The sequence below is a fragment of the Lacerta agilis genome, chromosome 2 (genome assembly GCF_009819535.1).
Source record: "Lacerta agilis isolate rLacAgi1 chromosome 2, rLacAgi1.pri, whole genome shotgun sequence".
NCBI lineage: Eukaryota > Metazoa > Chordata > Lepidosauria > Squamata > Lacertidae > Lacerta > Lacerta agilis.
Genome location: NC_046313.1, coordinates 39,257,332 through 39,277,820, shown reverse-complemented (window position 1 = coordinate 39,277,820; position 20,489 = coordinate 39,257,332). Strand labels below are relative to the sequence as shown.

The 20,489-nt window shown below is 47.1% G+C and overlaps 1 protein-coding gene across 4 annotated transcripts in view; it reads right to left on the bottom strand.

Moving 5' to 3' along the window:
• NOTCH3 (notch receptor 3) overlaps window positions 1–13,288 on the bottom strand; it is a 59,100-nt gene extending 45,812 nt beyond the window's left edge. For 2 of the 4 annotated variants that reach the window (XM_033139638.1, XM_033139639.1), the window contains exon 1: window positions 12,966–13,288. In XM_033139638.1, coding sequence (XP_032995529.1) covers window positions 12,966–13,062 — 97 coding nt within the window. In that variant the 5' untranslated portion in view covers window positions 13,063–13,288. The remainder of the gene's footprint in view (window positions 1–12,965) is intronic. The other 2 variants (XM_033139640.1, XM_033139641.1) reach the window with 1 other exon arrangement.
• Between the last annotated feature and the right edge of the window lie 7,201 nt (window positions 13,289–20,489).

Here is a 20,489-nt window from a genome sequence, read left to right as displayed (position 1 = left end):
ATTGGAATTCTATGATTCTATTATCTCAACTACATTGCTTGACTGTAGCTTGCTCTTACAACAATTCACTTGTCCCAGTATGCAAGAAGAAACATGCACAGTGGAAATGGAAATGGTACTAACTATGGAGTAAGGCAGAAATTTTTCAACTGTGATTGCCAACCTAGTGCCCAGAAATCTCCACGCTGTTGCAAGTGGACCTGTGTCAGTAGCAAAATGCACCTGGCGCCTGGCTTATTTTAAACACTGCACCCTTGGTCTACACAGCTGGCAGCATCTCTCTAGGGATTCAGACAAGAATCAATCTCAGCCCTTGCGTGGAAATACTGGAATTGAGCCTGGGACTTTTTGTAAGCAGAACTTTGCCACTGGGCAGTGGCCCTTCCCTCCCTCTCCCTCTCTCTCTCTCCCCCCCCCTCACAGAAAACCTTTTCACTTAAACAAGATGATAACTGCAACTGAGAGCAGATTCTTGTCATCCCAAGCATTGCCCACAGTCCCACAACAGGAGGTTTTTCTTGCTAAAATTATCATCTATGGAACAATTCATATATGCTATTGTTAGGCTTCTGAACACACAGAGAGATGGAAATAATAATTGAAGGTCTGCAGATGCATCTTCAAGGGGTCACATCAGACAACACAAAACAGGAAAAAGGCAGAAATGCTTCAAACGAAGGGAGTAGACAGAATTTCTCACAAGCCACAAGTAGGCTTAGCTGGCTCAGTTAGTGCAACCTCAGCCTCTACACTGCCCAGTAACTAAAAACCAGTTTCATTGGCAAAGGTCAAAAAGTATGCAGAATACCATCAAAAGTCATAGGGAAAAGAGACAATCTGCAAAACGGCAAGAGAAAACGGCTCCTCTTCAGAGATTTCTCCCTCACATTGGTTTCCCACAATCTAGCAAAGAGAGGGGCAAGCACAGGGGTCCACCTGGAATCCCCAAGCAACCAGGAAGGGAAAGACAGCAGTTTCTGGGCATTCTAGAGAAGACAGAGATCATCTGAGGACTACAGCTAACCAACTAGAATCACTGAACAACCCAGCAGCCTCAGATCATGGCAAGTCATTGGAATTATGGAGATTCCACAAGCACTTGGTGACCTCTGACAACTGCCACCGAGAGGACTAGCTGAAAGTGAGATTCAGCCTCCAAAGATCTGTATAGAGAGCCCTGTGTACTGGGAGGCTAGTATTTTTAAGAAAAACCCTGCAAAACTCAAAGTGGAAGGACAAGGGCCTAACAAAACTGCCACAGAAAAATGGGGAGCTTGCAGTCTTCCTCTCCCTCCTATGTGCCATCGTGAGTGGGTAGGAGGAGCCGTTGAGTAAATGCCCAAGCAAAGCCAAGCAAAGCACGTCCCCTGATGGGGCCCAGGCTAGGGGAAAGAACCACAGGCACCCATCTCTGCCAGCCCTGAGAGGGGTGTTTGAGTGCCCTCTGAAAGGATCAAAATTAGAGACACATCCATTCCCAAAGGAACCCCTTTTCAGGCTCAAGAGACACTACAAGTGCTCTGGGCCTACTCAAGGAGGGAAATGCAGCCGAGCAGCAAAGGGTTGCTGGCTGAGACCCCTCCCCTCTCGAGAGCAGAGAGAAGATGGAAGGAGCTGGGGCCCAGGCAATACACTCACTCTCAGCCATTTCCTAGAGACCCACTTGTAACAGAGTGCGTGCCCAGCACACAGATCAGTCCCAGACAATGCCTCTCCCCCCTCCACTGCCGCCCCTCACTCTGTGAGAGCCAGCAGCAGCACTGCAGCAGCAAAATGTGCTCTCAGCAACCGCCCTGTATGCAGACCATATTAAATTCCCCTGCACCCAAAATGAACCTATGCCACTATGGATTTCACCTTCCCCACAACTTGAACAACGTACAACTACCAAAGGCTGCATACAAATACCGGTAGGTGCTCACCAAAACCTAAACAGATATGTAGTCAGTGAGCTTCTTTTACACATACGCAGATTCTTACAGGTGAACGATATGGGGCAACCATCTCAAACACAGCAACCACAGTAATAATGAAAAGTATTCCCAGCACAGTTGCATGTGTACACATACATACACGCGCACACATGCACACAATGCCAGGAGCTCACAAAGACAGCATAAATGCACCCTTGTGCCTGAATGCTTTCAAACCAACTTAAGCACATGTAACACTGCATACGTGAATATGTACACAATCTCACAGGAAGTATAACATGCATAGCCAAGTATCTCAGCGGGAAGCATTCCTGACAACACAAACCCACAATTTCCTACCCTTTCGTCCTTTCCAGAGCACAGAGCCAAGTGTGAGCCAGTGGAATGCACTCCCCACATCTCTACATCCAACGTTCCAACACATGTACACTTTTCAGATATGGGCACCCAAATGTAGAGGGCCTTGCAGCCATAAACACGATTCTCAGCTCTTGCATGGAACCTTATCTCCAAAGGAAAGGCCAGACCTAAACCTAGACAGAGGCAAGCCAGTCTAAAACCAGACTGCCTAAAATGCGTGGCAAACCAAGGGAATCAGTGGTCACACTTCCCTCTCATATGTACATGGGATGGAATTGCAACGTGGCCCACAGTGGCAAAGAGAAAATATTCTTAGTCCTGTCGGCCACTCCCTCCCAAAACACGGCAAGGCAGATGAACTCACAAGAGCCTTGATTTCCCACCTTCCAAAGAGAGGGAACACAAGCAACCCAAAGAACTTCTTTTGCTCAAATCAGCATTAGCCTCCCCCAGAGCCCAGGAAATTACCGGTAGCTCTCCAAGGCTCTAGCTTTGCATCAAACCGTCCAGAAACAAGTTGGAAGGCAAAGAGGTTTCATGCTCTTTAAAGAACCACTGGGAATAAGAAGTGGCAGAGGTCACCCTTCAAGGCAGTGAAAAGCCAGAGACTACAATTGAGGTGCTCTGGCTCCCACTGCTTTGACTGCTTAATCCTCATGCTCTTTGCAGGGCTCAGCCAGATGCCAGGAGTCCTGGCTTCTCACCTCCACCCCACCCATCCCTTCCTTAAATGACAAGCAACACTAAACATGCAAGCAACATTTCAAGAGAGAGAGAGAGAGAGAGATTGTAAGGGTTATGTGCCCAAGGGTCATCTCAGGCCAATATTTATGGCTCTGTCAATCAACAAGTCTATGTAAACAATCAAACAAGTTAAGAATTCAGTCTTAAGAAAACCACATACCAAGAATCATTTTTTAAACACCACGTTTAAAAGTATTATGCCTTGAAATGACTAGTGAAAGCTCAAAACCCAGGAGGGGGGCAGTGGGGAGCCTAGATTTTCCAGCAGTAAGGGGTTGAGGCTTCAGTACCTTGCATTAGTTCCTTGCCCTTCTCTACAAGCTAACACAAAAGTTAGGCAAACTAAACAAACTTGCTTGATTTATATAATTTATGCAGATTGCAAGATTCAGCACAGAATCTTGGACTATGATAGCTAGCAATACTTTTTCTTTCCCAAACACACACAGCTGTGTCCATAATAAGTCTTATGAAGGACAGCACACCTCACCCAAGATGTCAGGTGCTATGTTTGCCACTCTAGACTCCTTTGGGAGAAAGGGCAGGATATAAATTTAACAGAATAAATAAAATAAATATTTGGGGCCTGATCTCCTGGTCTCACTGAATCTTTAGTGCCATGTTGGCCACATGGTGCAATATGTTCTCTTAGTGGGTTTTTAATCAAACATGTCTTGTAAGAAAGAAAGAAAAAACCCAGATAATTTATCTTGTAAAGACACCCTTAATCAAGCATTTAAGACACTTTTATGAGAATTTGGAGAAGCAAACACTTCTCCGTCTCGATGACCTCCGTTTCCTCAACAACAGCATCATTTCTCTCCAGATACAATTTGTGAATCAAGAAAAGCAGCATTAGCTACACTCTCGCATTAGCGAGAGCCAGTGTGGTGTAGTAATTAAGAGTGGTAGACTCGTAATCTGGGGAACCGGGTTCGTGTCTCCACTCCTGCACATGCAGCTGCTGGGTGACCTTGGGCTAGTCACACTTCTTTGAAGTCTCTCAGCCCCACTCACCTCACAGAGTGTTTGTTGTGGGGGAGGAAGGGAAAGGAGAATGTTAGCCGCTTTGAGACTCCTTCGGGTAGTGATAAGCGGGATATCAAATCCAAACTCTTCTCTTCTTCTTCTGAAACCATGGATTTTTCATTGCACCGCATGCTTAGATACACTGTTTATTTGCAATGATGGTTTCATCATAACTACCGTAGTATAGTCATACCTCGGGTTGCGCTTGCTGCAGTTTGCGCTCGCTGAGGGATATGAATGTGCCGAACCCGGAAGTACCGGAATGGGTTACTTCCGGGTTTCGGTGCTCGCGCATGCGCAGAAGCGCTAAATTGCACTTTGTGCATGCGCAGAAGCACTAAATCTTGCATGCGCCAAAGCGGTGAATCGCAACCTGCACTGCGGGTTGCGGACACTGTATAGCATGCTAACCATGATCTGATTGCTAGGACTAGTACCCATGTTTAATCTTTGTAAAGCAAAAAAGCAGTAACCCTTGACGACTGCAAGATCTGCTGTTTTTTCTCAATTGTCTACTCTGAACCTTCCTGTTTAAAAACATAGGCCTCTGTAGTTCCCTGTGCATGCAGTTTGTGCAGTAAAGTTATGAGCATGGAGCTTGATCTTTGGGCATTTCACAGGAGCCCAGTGTCTTGGGAATGAATGCACTACTGACTCACAGCTCATAAACCCCTTTTTGCACAAGTGTGAAGCCACCACACTTTATTTGGGGACCATTTTGTGCTTTGCAGGGCAGACATTGTTCTTGGATCTCCACCATAAGTGCACACAGCAAATGCCATAATGCCTGACAGAGACTCACATGCCTTGGAAGACACATGGAGATTAACCAACTGGAACTCCTTGGGTTCTGTCCATTCTGTATTCCATGTACAATCGTACCTTGGATCCCAAATGCCTTGCGAGTAAAACGTTTTGGCTCCTGAACGTTCTTTGGAACCCGAATGTCCGACGCAGCTTCCAATTGGTTGCAGGAGCTTCCTGCAGCCAATCGGAAGCTGCACCTTGGTTTCTGAACATCTTGGAAGTCAAACGGACTTCCGGAACAGATTCCGTTCAACTTCCAAGGTACCACTGTACTTTCAGATGGACAATACAGTGTTCACTGCAAGACATGCAGGAAGCATTCAGGAAATCTCTGTGACGTTAAACTTGCAAATGTAACCGACCCAAAGAGCTGTAACAGTTTACCTACTGACTTCTCATTCTGCAAGATCATCGTAAGTTGTTTCTTCAAGACAGAGGCAAGAATGAGGTGGCAGTTGTATGGCAAGATTCTCTACTTCCCGCAAAAGACTCAAATTATACCGTACTATGAAGACCAGTATCATGTCCCTGATAAGGGAGGTAGACTAGGGTTTTTATCCCACCACAGTAGCTACGCCATAATATACAATCAAAACCATAATACTGTATCAATTATAGAGCAGGTATTTTGAATTCTGGCCTTCCCCTGACAACACATCATAGTTTATTCTACTATGACCTTGACATCAGGCTTGCCAAGTTCATCCCTTCACAAAACAGGATGCCCTCCAAATGTCTTAGAAATATATTTTCCCAGGGCTTGGCAGTCCAAGGGTGCAAAACAGCCCTTCCTCCAATGGAAACTCCCACTTTTAAAACCTATATTTCCCAGGAGACCATTGGCTTAAAACCAGGTCAGATATGTTGATACTAGCTGGGGCTGAAATAATCTGACTTAAGGATAGTCAGGCTCTGTAATAAAGTTTGCAGTATGAGGAACACAAAGATGGAGCACATGCATTTCAATAGTATGAGGTCATCAATGGGAGGAAAGGATGCTGTGGGACAAATGTCCCTGGAAGAGGCACGTTTGCACTAATTCTTCCCAGCAGTGAGGTACATTTCCTGGGAAATTATTAATAGGACAATTCTCCAAATTTGTATCATTTGGATACAATAATTTGCATCAGAAAACTTTCTGATGCCCTAGAGCAGGGATGTGGAACCTGTGCCCCCCCCCCCAATGCTGCTGGTCTGAAACATCCATCATCCCAGGTCATGACTATGCTGGCTGGGGCTCATGGGACTTGGAGTCCAACAACATCTAGAGAGCCACAGACTCACCATCCCTACCCTATAAGAGTGACCTGCTTTGACATGTTTATTTCACTTGTATTTAATAAGCAAAGCTAAAAACTTTGAAATTGCCAAATTTGCCTGATAGTTATTTGCAATTAGGATCCATTCAGTTGCTAATGAACTTAAAACAACGTCACATTTTCTTAAGGGAAAAGGGAAAGCAGTGGAAAATTTTCCAACTATCAATCCAAGAAGATGTATTACTGTATTAAATACACATGGAATTCCATTGCTTCATTTTCCTTTCAGAAGTGCAAGCACAGTTGGCTGCTGTTGTTTAGTTGTTTAGTCGTGTCCGACTCTTCGTGACCCCATGGACCAGAGCACGCCAAGCACTCCTGCCTTCCACTGCCTCACGCAGTTTGGTCAGACTCATGTTGGTAGCTTTGAGAACACTGTCCAACCATCTTGTCCTCTGCCATCCCCTTCTCCTTGCGCCCTCAACCTTTCCCAACATCAGGGTCTTTTCCAGGGAGTCTTCTCTTCTCATGAGGTGGCCAAAGTATTGGGAGCCTCAGCTTCAGGATCTGTTGGCTACCACGTCTCAATTAAAATTTGATAAAGGGTCCTCAGATCAGCTGAAAGCTGAATCTGGCTTGCAACTCTCTACTTGGCCCTTCCTGAGTGTGAGCAAAGGCCCTGGAAGCCAGGATTCCCGAGTTCTGTTCCAAGCTCTAGATACGGGTGAAGTCAGAGAGGACCACACGCTAGCGATTCAGCCAAATGTTCTGTCAGCACATAGGGCATTATATACATCTTCTTCTGGAGAAAAATATCACCACTCAAAGAGGCTCCAACTTGGAAGTCTGCCTGCAAATTCATTCTTGGAGTTTGAAGCATTTCTGACACTTCCTTTGGGAAGAAAATTTTTCCTTGCTATGACCTCTGTTTGACATGGATAGCTATTCGAAGAACCCATTTCAAGCCACCCAAGGGAGCATTGCATGCAATACAGAATGGGAGATCCAATCCCGCTTCTCACATTAACTGCTTGAACGATCTCCATGTGATTAAAGGAGGGGGGAAGAGAGCCAGTGGTGTGGACCTTGATGCCAAGCACTGAACATGGGTGTCTCTATGGCAGGAAAGTCTATGCATGCAGACCTCCTGGGCTTCCATGGAAGTTAGAACCCTGACTGTACCACAGCTGCTCCTCATTCTAGGAGTCAGTGCCAATGTGGAGTGAATGGCTAGCTCAGAAAACACCAACCTGGGGAACTCTTGGGGTTTCTCAGTGATCCAAAATGGCAGAGAAGCTTTGCCCACTGCTATCCACCAAACTTCATGGCCACTGCCCACAGCTGGGGAGTACTTAGTGCACCCTAAGGTATACTCGCTATTGATGTGGGTTGATGGTAAGGCTTAACACTTAGCCAATGCCCCCACATGAAGAGAACATGCACAATATGCTTCATATAGTGTTCGTGAGTTCCATGGGGCAGTTCCTCAGGATATAAGTAAATGGAAAAGGTCTGTGCTAAATTCTGAAAGTTTGAAAACCACTCACTACTTCACAGCAATAGGCATGCATGTTACAAGCACTACCAGTACTTGCCTTCTTCAAAGGAATCAAAACCTACAAAGCAACAGAGACAAAGAAAGAGTCCCAGAGAAAAACCTCCTGCAATTCCCCATCTTCTTTTAACATGCTGACAGCCCATGCCGTGGGTACCACCCACATATCTTGGTTACCATGTAGGGTGTGGTTGACTGATTCCAGGCCCCTATTGGCAGGCACTTATAAACAGGCCTCGTTACTAACAAAAAAAAAGAAAGAAAGAAAATTCTGTGCCAAGGTACACAAAATTCTGAGCCAAGAAAAGCTGAAAATCATGACCGGGGTAAATTATGCAAAATGAGAAAATTTGCGTGAGTTGCCTATCTTGCATAATTTATTCTTAGTCACCGGGAGGGAGAAACAGCTATGCGGGGCACCAAAGTCCTATTTCCTGAGCAATGGAAGCCCTGGTCAACCTCTCCCCTGGTTACTGAAATGTTCTCAGGTGTTGCTGAGCCCTACTCATCACTGCAGCAGACATAGAAGCTAGGAGCTTGCCTTAAAAGAATGAGCACCAAGATTCACAGGAGGCAGAGTTCTGCACCCAATACCAAGCCTTCTGTTTGGACAAAATATACCGGTACTCAGCCTGACTGCTAGACTGGACCATTGGTAGCTGCCAGACCATTGGAAGCTGCCCATCTAGCTCAGTACTGTCTATGCTGGCTGGCAGAGGCTCTCCATGGGTGGCATTTCCAGCCCTACCTAGACATGCTGAGGATTGAACAAGGGACCTTCTGCATGTAAAGCAGATGCTATACCACTGTGCTACAGCTCTTTGATGTACCTGGGGACAGCAGTAGCAACACCCAGCAGAGGACAGAAATGAGAGGAATTGGGCCCTTTGCTTCAAAAAAAAATTACCGCTGCATAGCCTAAGTGCAATTCTGGCTTCTAAAAGGGGCAGGTTGAGTCACAGCCACGTCCAAATGGCAGGAGCAACAATATGCCCCTCTCCCTCACTGTCCTCCTCCAGGCTCTCCAAAACAATGAAAAGGATAAGTGTTTACCATTGCTCAGACCAACATTTGCACTTATTTCCGATCCATTCCGACTTTTATCAACCCAAACTGAATGCAGGTGTGATTAAGCAAGCATCTGGGAGGTCCACAGCAGGCAACCCGATCCTGATTTCCTCAGACTGGTTACCTGTGCTTTCGAATACATTCTGCACAGAAGTGTGGTGAACCAGGATCCATGCATATAATGGGACTCGGATGCTGCTTTCAACCCACACACATTCCATTGAGGCTAATAAAAAGAAAGTGTGGCTACCTGTTAGTGAGGAATCTGGCCCCCCAAAAGTGACTTGAGTGCTGCAGGGCTGTGTGGAGGGGCTCCCAGGCTCTCTCCAGCTGCCTTTGTTAGCTGGCTAGCAATGTGGGCAGAATAAAGGGGCAGGGAGTTGAATGGCCAACCGGCTGGCCCTGCTATTGCATCTGGAGGGGCTGCAGCAGGGAGGCAGCTGCTGTGTCTCAACAACTCTGTGCACAGACAGCTTCAGCTCACAGAATCTACAAAGGGGGTGGGAGGGTGAGGGGAGAGATTCCTCACTGTGTCCACACAAGAAGCACAAAGAAAGGCAGCAGGATTAGATAGTGCGTAGTCAGACATGGGCTCCCTACCGGCAAGACTTAGGATACTCCCTTCCACAGACACAACTGAAGGCAAGGAAACCTGTTGCAAAATGGAAAACACCAACTAAAAGCCCCAAGGGAAAGACCTCTGGATCATTACATTTATTATTTCTAGAATTGACACACACACACACAGAGGGAGATTTGCACTTTTGCAGTCTTGCCATCCCCACACGCTTAAAAAGAGAAGGGGAAAGATTTCAGATACACACAGAGGGTGCCATTAATGACAAAGCTGTGTTTACTATCAGGTCTGGAAAACTGTGTAGGCAGGGAAGATTTCCTTCCCAATTGCAGAGGATGGGATAGGAGCATGTGCAAACTGGATTCAAATAATCAATTCCACCAATCTCCAGGTTCAATTTTGTATTGAAGTACATTAATTAACGGCATAACCTGGCACTTGTGTTTTTGGCAAAGCTAAGCACGTATTTAAATGCTCACATTTGAGTCCCTGCTCCTGCCAAATCAAACCACAAATTTTCATTTGAAATTTAGTAATGTTCACTTTTAGGCAATGGATTGCACCCATTTTGGAAGGGAAAGGATATGCCACAATTAAGAACGCTGCATATGTTACAAAATTCAGATGCATAAAGAACAAAGACAATACACATGTATGATGATCATGCATGCAGATCTTTCATGTCATGGCATGTTGCATACATTTTCTGGGAAGCCAAGGCCAAATCATGGTGGAAAAACCTCATGTGTGCCCGATCATGTGAAGCAGCCCTTGGATGAGGGCTTCATCAAGTGAAGAACTTTCCTGCAGATCATCACATTGAAGAAGAAGAGTTTGGATTTGATATCCCGCTTTTTACTACCCGAAGGAGTCTCAAAGCGGCTAACATTCTCCTTTCCCTTCCTCCCCCACAACAAACACTCTGTGAGGTGAGTGGGGCTGAGAGACTTCAGAGAAGTGTGACTAGCCCAAGGTCACCCAGCAGCTGCATGTGGAGGAGTGCAGACACGAACCCGGTTCCCCAGATTACGAGTCTGCCGCTCTTAACCACTACACCAAACTGGCTACACCAAACATTGTTATCAGCGCAGCCAAGCAGAAAAGAAGGAACAGCTTTGGAAGAGACAAAATGTCTGGCTTGCAGACACTGCTGTGGACGAGGCCTAAGTGTCTATCCCCAAGGTTCATATGCATACTGTAGAAGAAAGCGGCCTGCTTTCTCTCTCAAACAGGGCCTGTCCCTACTAGGCAGGAGTCCCCCAACCCTTTCATGACCCTCATCTGGTACAGCCCACACCTAAAAAGGCAGGAAGAAAAAAGACAGCACCCTGCCAATTCAAACTCAGAACACTCAACCAGAGTTGGCCCCTCACCCTGAACCTCCTACTCTTTGTGGCCCTTCAGATGCTGTTCTGGGAAAGCTTAAGGACAGGGGTCCCAGCGCCTTTCGCACCATTTTGAATTCTCTAGAGCCATTAGCAATGTTCCCGTGTGGCTCAAAGCAGCAGCTCGGAGCCCTTGTCTGGCGCAAGACCGCCAGGGCTTCGGCAGCACTGCGGTGGAGTTGCTCAACCAAGAACAATGCCCTGTCTATGTCCAGCCAAGCAGCAAGCTGGCGGGGAGGGGAGGAGGGGATTCATATTCCCGGGCACCCACAATCCACAGCATCCCCGGCCTCCTGCGTTGGACGAGCCGCACATTCCCACGCACTGGAGCACCAGCTGGCCGGGAGCGTTCTAATAAGCAAGGCCGGCTTCCCCAAACCAGTCAGGTGGCTTCATGGGAGAGTGAAACCCAGGCTGAATAATAGCCCCACATTCTATTTACCTTTCGCTGCAATTATCTCATCCCTGGCATACTGCTGCACGTTTCACAGGGCAAGCAAGTCGCTGCACGACACCCAATTAAATCATCTTATCTCCCGTTTGCATCACAGTATATTCCCAAGCGCACAAATGGGGGAAAAGCCGGCTTGGTGGGGGGGGTGGGGGTGGGGAGAGAGAGTTTCAAAGCAGACTGAGCCACTGCAACTCTCCAGAAGCATGGGAACTGGCTGGCCCAGTTGCTGAGCTGTGCACTCCCTAGCATGGCTCCAAGAAGCAATTCCAGTTTCACAGTCAGGGATCTGCAACTTCGAAGCCAGCCACAGACTTAGCTCCTTTGGGTCGGAAACAACAGTGCCATGCCAGGGCTATAGAACACACAGTGCAAGAGCAGGATTGGCTTGAGAGGCACTTGGGCAGCTTCTTGGGAATAGCTTGCAGCAACAATAAAAGTTTGTGCATCCAGCAGAATGTGAAAGGGGAGGGCGCATGAGGGGACGACAGCTGCTACTACATCTGCCCAGATCATCAACACCCTTCCCTTTGCTATCCTGTACACACAATGCATAGCAACAAAAGCTCTATCAAATTCAATGTCAGTGTGGGTGTAAAGCCTTCCAAGGAGGCCATTTCATGACAATCCCAAAGGAGAAAAAGGGAGGCGTGGGCGTCACCCCTTTATCCACAACCACCCCACTTACCAGCAAATCATTTCACACACACACAAACCAGCACATAAGCTTGCTACACAAATATAAATTCATGTATGTACCTCTTGCCTATATTCCATGAGAAAGAGAGGACAAGTGTGCCTTTCACATGCAATGCATTTTACGCGTTTTTAAACATACGATCATGTGCGCATTCACAGACAAGCTCACTTACACCAGTTGCACAATCAAGAGCACTAAATTCTCAATCCATGCTGTTTACCAAATGCATTTGCATGTCTGCACAACAGGCGTGTTAAACCAAACATTTATTTCCTCCTTTACGCTCTTGCACAAACTCCAGGCTTTGGCAGAACCAAACTCCACAGCATACCCGGTTCAATAAAACCTCACTGGGATACCATAGAAAATTGAAAGCTTCTCCCTCCGCCAGCTTGCCCGAGAAAGATTTGCTTTGCAAGGAGCAGAGAAAGAGAAACAGAGAGCGACGGCTACAGCGGAGACCGAGAGAAACCAGATCCGAAATCCACGCTCCGGTTTTTCCAGCCGCTCCGGGCTGGGAAGCTTAAACTGGCTGCCGAGAAAGTTTACTTCAAGTAAATAAAAAGTGCAAGATTGTTTCCCCGCAGCTCAAATCAGTGCCGGCGAATTAGCACCCCCCGCCCGCCCGCCAATTCAGCCTAATCGCTCCCTCCCCTTCACACAATCGGTAATTAAACAACGATCATTTATTTTCTTTGTGGCCTGTTCCGTAACCCTTTCCCCTTCCCTCCCCTTCTTCTGGCGGGGGGGGGGGGGTGCGGAAGAGAGAGAGAGAGAGAGAGCGAGAGAAAAGGACGGGGATCTAGCCGGGAACAAGGAAAATAACTTCAGGGTCCCCCCACCCGCTGCCCGGACCGGAGGGAGGGAGATGGCGACGCAAGGCGCCGAGGAGCGCCAAGGGGACTCAGAGAGGCTCCGGCGAAGTTACTTGAAAAGTTTAAAAAGAGGAAACGAAGAGGCCATGATCGAGCCCGGCCGAAGCGGAGAGGGCTCCCTTCCCACCCATGCTAGGCTTAACGAAGCCGGAGGGGCGAGTGCACTGTGTCCCGTCCCCCTCCAGACACCCCCCCCCCGACACCCCCGAGGTCCTCCTTACCTGCTCCCAGTGTCAGGCGCGCCAGCAGAGCGATGCCCAAAAGCCTGCAGACCAGCCGTGCCCGCCACGGGGCCCCGCGCCGGGACGCCAAGCCCATTCCCCCCTAAAGTCCTGTTGCCGCCCTATAGATCCATGGAAGGGGCCGCGCTGAGGCTCCAGCCAGACACCAGGACACCGAAAGCGCGGAGGCGGCAGCGGCGGCGGCGCCTCCTCCTCGTTCCCGGACCCTGGGAAACTTCTCGGAGTGCGAGCGGGGCGGGGCGACCCCGCTGCCCGGGGGCGGGGTCCGCACCCAGCCCGCCTGGCCTGGCTCGGCTCGGCTCCCACGCTCCCTCCTTCTCTCTCGTCACCCCCCTACTCGCCACCCCCCACCGGCCCCTACAGCCCGGGCGAGGATGGGGCGCAGGGAGAGGGGAGGCTGTGCGGAAAGGAGAGCGAGAGAGCAGCGTGGCGCCGCGCAGGATCCCGAAGGCGGGGAGGTGCGCGCTCTCTCGCTCTCCTCGGTGGGATCGACTTTGGCGGGATGGGTCTCTCCCGAAGTTGCCCCCTCCCTTTAGGCGCACATCTGGGCGCCTCTGGGGAAGCGGTGGGGCGGGGAGGCTTGTGGGTTGCTCCTTTGGCAGCCGAGGCCAATGTGGGCTTGCTGGGTTTCGGCCCAGCGAGGCGGATTATTTTTAGGATTTCGGAGGTGGGGGGGGGGAGAGGGCTGCAGGCGAGGGGGAAGAGAGGAGGGGGAAACTGCCGTGGAAGGCTTGGCTCGGGTTAGGCACTGTTGAGCCACCAGGCCTCCTCGCATTTTCCCACACGCGAACTCTCTCCAAACGTGACCAAAAAAGTTGCTGTTTTCTTGAACGTCCCAATTCCCCAAGGAGAGGGGAAAGTTTCCATCCTTCCCCCACGATGAGGGGTGGAGGCAGCAGCAGCAGCAGCAGCCCAGAGCAACGTCTGCTTGTTTCCAGTGGCACAAACCCAGGAGCCGGGCCGTGTAGCTGGGCTAGGGCGGAGGGGAGGCACAAAGGAAAGTCTAAACGCCTTTCCAGAAATTTCTTATTTCTGGATCCTCGAAATGGACAAAGAGCTTGATGTGTGCTACGCAGATCTTTGACGACTAAGGAGCGAGGGTGGGGGCAGAGGGAGAAGAGTATTTAACATCCTAATGCAGTGGTTCCCAAATAGCTAATTACTGAGGACCCCCCCCATTTGTGAAAATTTTGATAACTCTCTGGTAGTTACCTCTGCAAAGCAATTTTTGAACAAAATGTAGGGCAGCCCCTAACAAGCAAAGGATTTTAGGTACACTTAAAAAAAACACCATAAAATTTGTGATATTACCATGCAAAAATGACAAAAATTTAGTTGGGGGAGAGGCAACATAAGGGGCTGTGGACCCCTTGGGTGCATTCTGCGGACCCTCAGGGGTCCCCATACCCTTCATTAGGAACCACTGGGCCTGAGAACTCTGGCATTATGATGCTGCTGCTGTTGTTGAAAATGGGATGGGATACAGTAAACTGACATGAAATCCTGGGGGGTAACACTATTATAATGGTTCTAGCTCAATTGATGGGTATGTGGATTGCCTGTTCAGTTCAAGTAACAGCTATCAAAAAAAAAGAGAAGGGTTTACCAAGTTTAAAAGCGAACAAAAGGCTGTTTTCATGCAAATGATCACTGGAACTCATTGCCACAGTATGTGGATCAAAGGGAAAACACAAGACCATTAAAAGGACTGGATAAGCCAATGACTTGGAAGAAAATCAGAACCCAGAACCTTCTATCAAGAGACTAACATTCATCCAAAAAAGGTTAGAGTGGAACATAATCCTGGGCTGTGTATACATCATACATGTAAAACCCAAAGAACCCTGGGAACTGTAGTTTATTAAGGGTGCTGGGAATTGAGTGGTAAACTACAGTTACCAGGATTCTTTGGGGGAAGCCATGTGCTTTAATTGTCTTGTGTGTAGGCAGCCCTGGTCTACAGTGGGACAGGATAACAGAGCTCATTTGTCTCCTTTATGCTCAGTTTGATTATGTTAGATGAATCAGTCAATTTTTTTCAAAGGAGGGCTTGGATCCCTGCTCTACCACCAACACTCTGTGTGACCTCACATGAATTAGTCAGCTTCTTTGGCTTTCCTCTTCCATACTCTGGCCGTGCAAATAATGTCCCTGCCTTGCTTCACAGCAGCAACAAGACCAGCACATCTAGACTGAGACTTCTGAGTGCTATGATGACAAAGCAGCTACACATCAGAGGAAAAGCCTCCCCTCCTTAGCCATGGGCAAACTTAGTTTCTATCATCAGCTTCCTGCTCTTGAAGTATTGGTTGCTGGCCTAAGGTCTACAGGACCTACCCATAGCCGTAGTAACAGAAATCTTCATCATCATCAAGCAATTAGTAGTATAGCAGTTCAGGTGTTCCAAATGGCTCATGTACATTAACACATGGACAGCTAAAACATACTTCTACACTTTAAGAAAAATTAGCTTTGAATCCTCATAAGGGTCCGAAAAATCCAAGGGGACAGGTCTATAAAGTGAGCATAATACTACGGTTAGAGCGAACCAAGATTTACAACATGTGCGGTATGAGCTTTTAAGTTTTGTAGCACACTTTCTTAGGCACAGGATGTTTGCTTTGTTCAATTTTTCTGTAACTTAAAATCTCGCACAACACATCAGACACTAAATAAAAGTAGGGCATTTTGCTTCTGCTTGCACAGTTTGGAAGCTTTCAGCCTTAGTAATTGTCTCGCTTCCATCTGCCATGTCTGTCTGCTGAAATCCTCTGTGCCAGTGGGCTAAGGACGGAAGTAAGTGTTTGGTGCTCGAGTCTGAGGAGCAGTGGAACCAGTCTGAGCGAGCCAGGCCCATTCCCTGCTACAGGCAACCAACTCACATCTGGCTGCCTGGCTGCCTTCCATAGGAATGAGCAGAGATCTGGGGCCAGGGACTTTGAGGAATGTTCAGGCTGCCACTCTGCACACAGGGTTCCCACTCATCATTTGCCAAGGCTCTCTCCGAGGGGAAGACAAGCAGCAGATCCCACATCCTCCCTCATTGCTGGGACTCTTGACCCACAGCTAGACCCTGAAACTAGGCCCTAGCCCGCCCCCCCCCCAAAAGCCCTGCATTACAATCCAGGCACCATTACATCTCCCTTTCTCTCATCCCTTACAACGGGGGCTTGCAGACTTCAGGCATATTTGCGTTTTACTGGAAATCCCAAGATCCACCAACCAGAGCTAGATAGAAAAGACACACATTTAGAATTAAAAAATTCTGAAACCAGGAATTTGTTCTGAGTACCAGACGTGAACTAAGCTCACAGGTCTTCCACACAAAAGCCCACTCCTAGTTGGACACCCTCTCCCCCAAGTTCTAAATTATCTGCTGGGGTATGAGATAGCCATTTTGTTGTTAAAGAACTGGGAATCAGAAATCCTTGCCCCGCAATACAAAATGGCAGCATTGTTTTTTTTATCCTCATTACATTGGTTTTTCAAAATCAGACAAAATCGAGGCTGAGTGGATATTGCTTCTGCTCTGCTTCTACCCTGTAACTGCTAGTTAGCATGTACATTTTAGCACCAACAAAATGGAGAGGGCCCCAGCTTCATGGTAGAACATAAGCAGAAGGCCCCAGCTACAGTCCCTGTTATTGCCACTCAAAAGGATCAGGGTGGGCAGCAGGGGTGCCAACTTGAATTACATGATGCAGCATACAAACACCATTGGAATGGCAGTGCCCATCTACAGTGGTACCTCGGGTTAAGAACTTAAATTCATTCGGGAGGTCCATACTTAACCTGAAACTGTTCTTAACCTGAGGTACCACTTTAGCTAATGGGGCCCTCCGCTGCCGCTGTGCCACCGCCACATGATTTCTGTTCTCATCCTGAAGCAAAGTTCTTAACCCGTGGTCCTATTTCTGGGTTAGCGGAGTCAGTAAATAACCTGAAGCGTCTGTAACCCGAGGTACCACTGAATTGCGGGGGTGGGGTGACCATACATGCACACAGAGGGTACCCTGCAACTTTTTGTTGTAGGGTCCCACTTGCTACGTACTCTTTACGTCCAGGCTAACTTGGATAAGGATTAATGCCGTAGTAACTGGGCAGCTGCTTCACCGCATCCTTAGATCTAGATCCTTTAGCTTGGAAGGTTGTTGGTAACAGTGCAGTAAAATGCATGTATTCCTTTAAGTGATTTTTATCCCACCCATCTCAGTTTGAGGTGGATAACAACCCATTTAAAACAAAAATATGGTGAACATGCAGTGAGGGGGGTGGGGAGAGGATTTCAGCAAAGAATTACAGTGTTTGCTGCAGCTGCACCATGATTTAATACTATGTGGGATTGCAGAAAGTGCAGAGACTTGGTCACAGGAGCCAGTTCTCAAAGCCAAGAAGCCATGCGAGAAGGGTACCTTCTTAGTAAGGGAATGCAACAGGTTTGTATTCGTGAGCAATGCAGCTCCTGACTTTGCTCTCTGTGTGTAACTCTGTGCAGGTCCCTGTTTCTCTGCCCCTCCCCCCCTCACACACACAATGGCACCTGTATTTTTCCACTAATGAATTATAAGGAGAGTAGAAAGAGCATGTGCTGCTTTAATTAGGAGCCCTTTGAATGGGCGAAAATCAGGAGGAACAACACATCCAGATTTAAGGTAGAAGCTAGCAGTTTATGTTTTTGGCAAACAGGCCGCCACTGATCAATGACAGAAAATACTTAAAATACTTAAAAACTCAGTTGGTGTTTTTGTTTGACAAGTTGCTTGCTACCAGATAATCTGTAGAAGTGACAAAAGTTAGGAGGAGAGAGAGATAATTACTGTGGTTCCTTGTCTCATGGGACACAAATTTTATCCCATGTCTGCTAGCAACCTTGGCAACAGAATCAGGAATGTGTTGGTGGAATTTGCTGATGTCATAAAGCTGAGAATTTGAAATGCTGAGATCAATAATCCAAATGGAGATTGCAAAATTATACAGATTGAATTGGCTGGCGTCATAGGCCTTGGATTAAATAAAAGGGGTGTCCTTAAGGTGCATCCTGACCAGCAGCGAGGTTGCAATCTCAGTATGCCCACCACCAAGCACTGACTTCTGAATTGACATGTAAAAGAATGCACCATTAGTCAATTCCATTTTGCCTTGCATCGTCTCTATACTAAGCAATTTACAGAGATTCCATACATTTGCAATTTCTACTCCCTACAGTCCTGCCTCAGATGTTTATTTTCTGGATGAATAGTGGTGTGCACCTGGGCAGCCACAGACACTCCCAAGTGTGGTGTGGCAGAAAAAGGGAGGTGGAACTTCAAAAGGAGAAGCTGGGCCCTGGTATCATGATGTAGGCAGGCTTTAACTTCTGCTGAAAGAAATTAGTGAGAGCCATTTCACACTTGCAGTGCAATCCTGTAATGTCTACTCAGAAGTAAACCTCACTGAGTTCAATGGGCTTACTTCAGTTAAGTGTGTACAGGTTTTCAGCTTTATCGGGGCAAGAGTTTTTCATTTTTCTACTAAGTGCCTTCCAGCAAAACCCATTGATGTTAGAAAGAAAGACACTATGTTTCCACACTTCACTAATTACAAAGAGCACTGGGAGACTTCCAGTGGCAGACAAGTAGCAAACTTATTTTCTGGATATTGTGTGAATTGGCCCTAAAGAGAATAGAGAGAAAGGTGAAAACTCAACAATAGGGGAAGAGGCATGGGAAGTCTGTGCAGACAAACCAAAATTGGAACCCTTGTTCCTCTTTAAATAGTGCAAGCTCACACACAAACTGGGAAGTGGTGCATGCACTACAACAGACCGTGCTACAGACTGTGCTATTTCTTCTTCTGCAATCTTCCATTACTGCACTTGCACTCTCTCTCTAGCACACAAACACACTGTGAATGACCCTAATGCTGCAATCTTCTAACACAGTGTTTTTCAACCACTGTTCCACGGCACACTAGTGTGCCGCGAGATGTTGCCTGGTGTGCCGTGGGAAAAATTTGTTTATTTGATTCCTATTCAAGAGAATTACTTTATATATAGTCAATATAGGCACAGAGTTAATTTTTTTAACATTTTCTAATGGTGGTGTGCCTTGTGATTTTTTTCATGAAACAAGTGTGCCTGTGCCCAAAAAAGGTTGAAAAACACTGTTCTAACACACTTACTTGGGAGTAAGTCCCATTGTACTCAGTGAGACTTCCTTCTGAGTAGGCAAGCATAAGCTTGTGGTATAAAAAATTAAAGACCACGTGTCCAGTGACTACAATAAATAGTTTGGCTACCTGCTATTACCTATTCAGTTTGAAAGGTCAAACAATAAGAGAGACCTGCGGGCACTGATCAGTCATAGAACTGGTGTAATCACAGGCAAGATAAATTAGATTTTTGGGTGTTACACATTTCCATGTGGAAGCAGAATGTATTGTTCAGTTACCTGGAAAAGACTGTTGGTCATAGAAGTAGCCAAAACTGGAAACATAAAGTATTTCCAATTAAGTCTGATGGTGGCTGTGAAGAGTTGCAGGATAACATCACAGTATTAGGAAAGTGGTTCTCAAGCTTAGGAAGTGAGCCTTCCTGAATATGTGTAGGCAGTTGTCAGGTTCAAGTTTTTCCATCACAACCCTGCAGATAAAGGTTGCCACCTTTTTTTACTGTGGTGCTGTTTCTGTACTTTTAATAGCTGCTGAGCACACTCGAAACTGCAGGTGAAACTTTCCCTGTCCCTTTCTTTCCATGATGTTAGTTTTCTGACACTTGTTGTTCTGCGTGTCATGGTGCTGCTAAAGGCACATGAAAGGGGCAAGTTTTAAAAAGGTGGCAGTGCCACTCCATACATTAATTCCTTAGGCATTCCACCATTCACAATCTGGCCCACCACGATCACCGCAAGGATGGATATTGAATGTTAATGCAATGGCACTGGGGATCCCTGAATCAACCTTCTGTGTTTTGCAAGGTTGTTTTGTTTTTGTTTGGTTGCTTCACAAGTTTTCTTCTCTGCAAACCAAATGCAAGCCTACGTTTCCTTTGATCTTCCTGCCTCCAGGCCCAAGACAAGAATGAACATTGTCAGCTGAACAGGCTTTTGTTTTGCCTTACATGTTTGGAACATGGAAAGCTGCCTTGTACCCAGTCAGACCACTGGTCCATCTAACCCAGGCTCCATCTGCACTATGCAGTTAAAGCAGTATCACACCTGAGGATAGCTCAGTCAGTAGAGCATGGGTCTCTTAATCTCAGGGCCGTGGGTTTGAGCCCCACGTTGGGCAAAAGATTCACACATTGTAGAGTTGGACTAGATAATTCTATGATTCTGTACCACTTTGAACAATCACGGGCAGAAGCTTTCCTAGGTATCAGGCAGAAGTGCCTTACTGAGTACCTGGAGATAATGGGGACCTTTTGCATGCTAAGCATGTGTCCTTCCACATGCTAAATTGTTGTTGTTATATTGCATTTGTATACTGCCCTATACCCATATATCTCAGGGAGGTTCACAACATAAA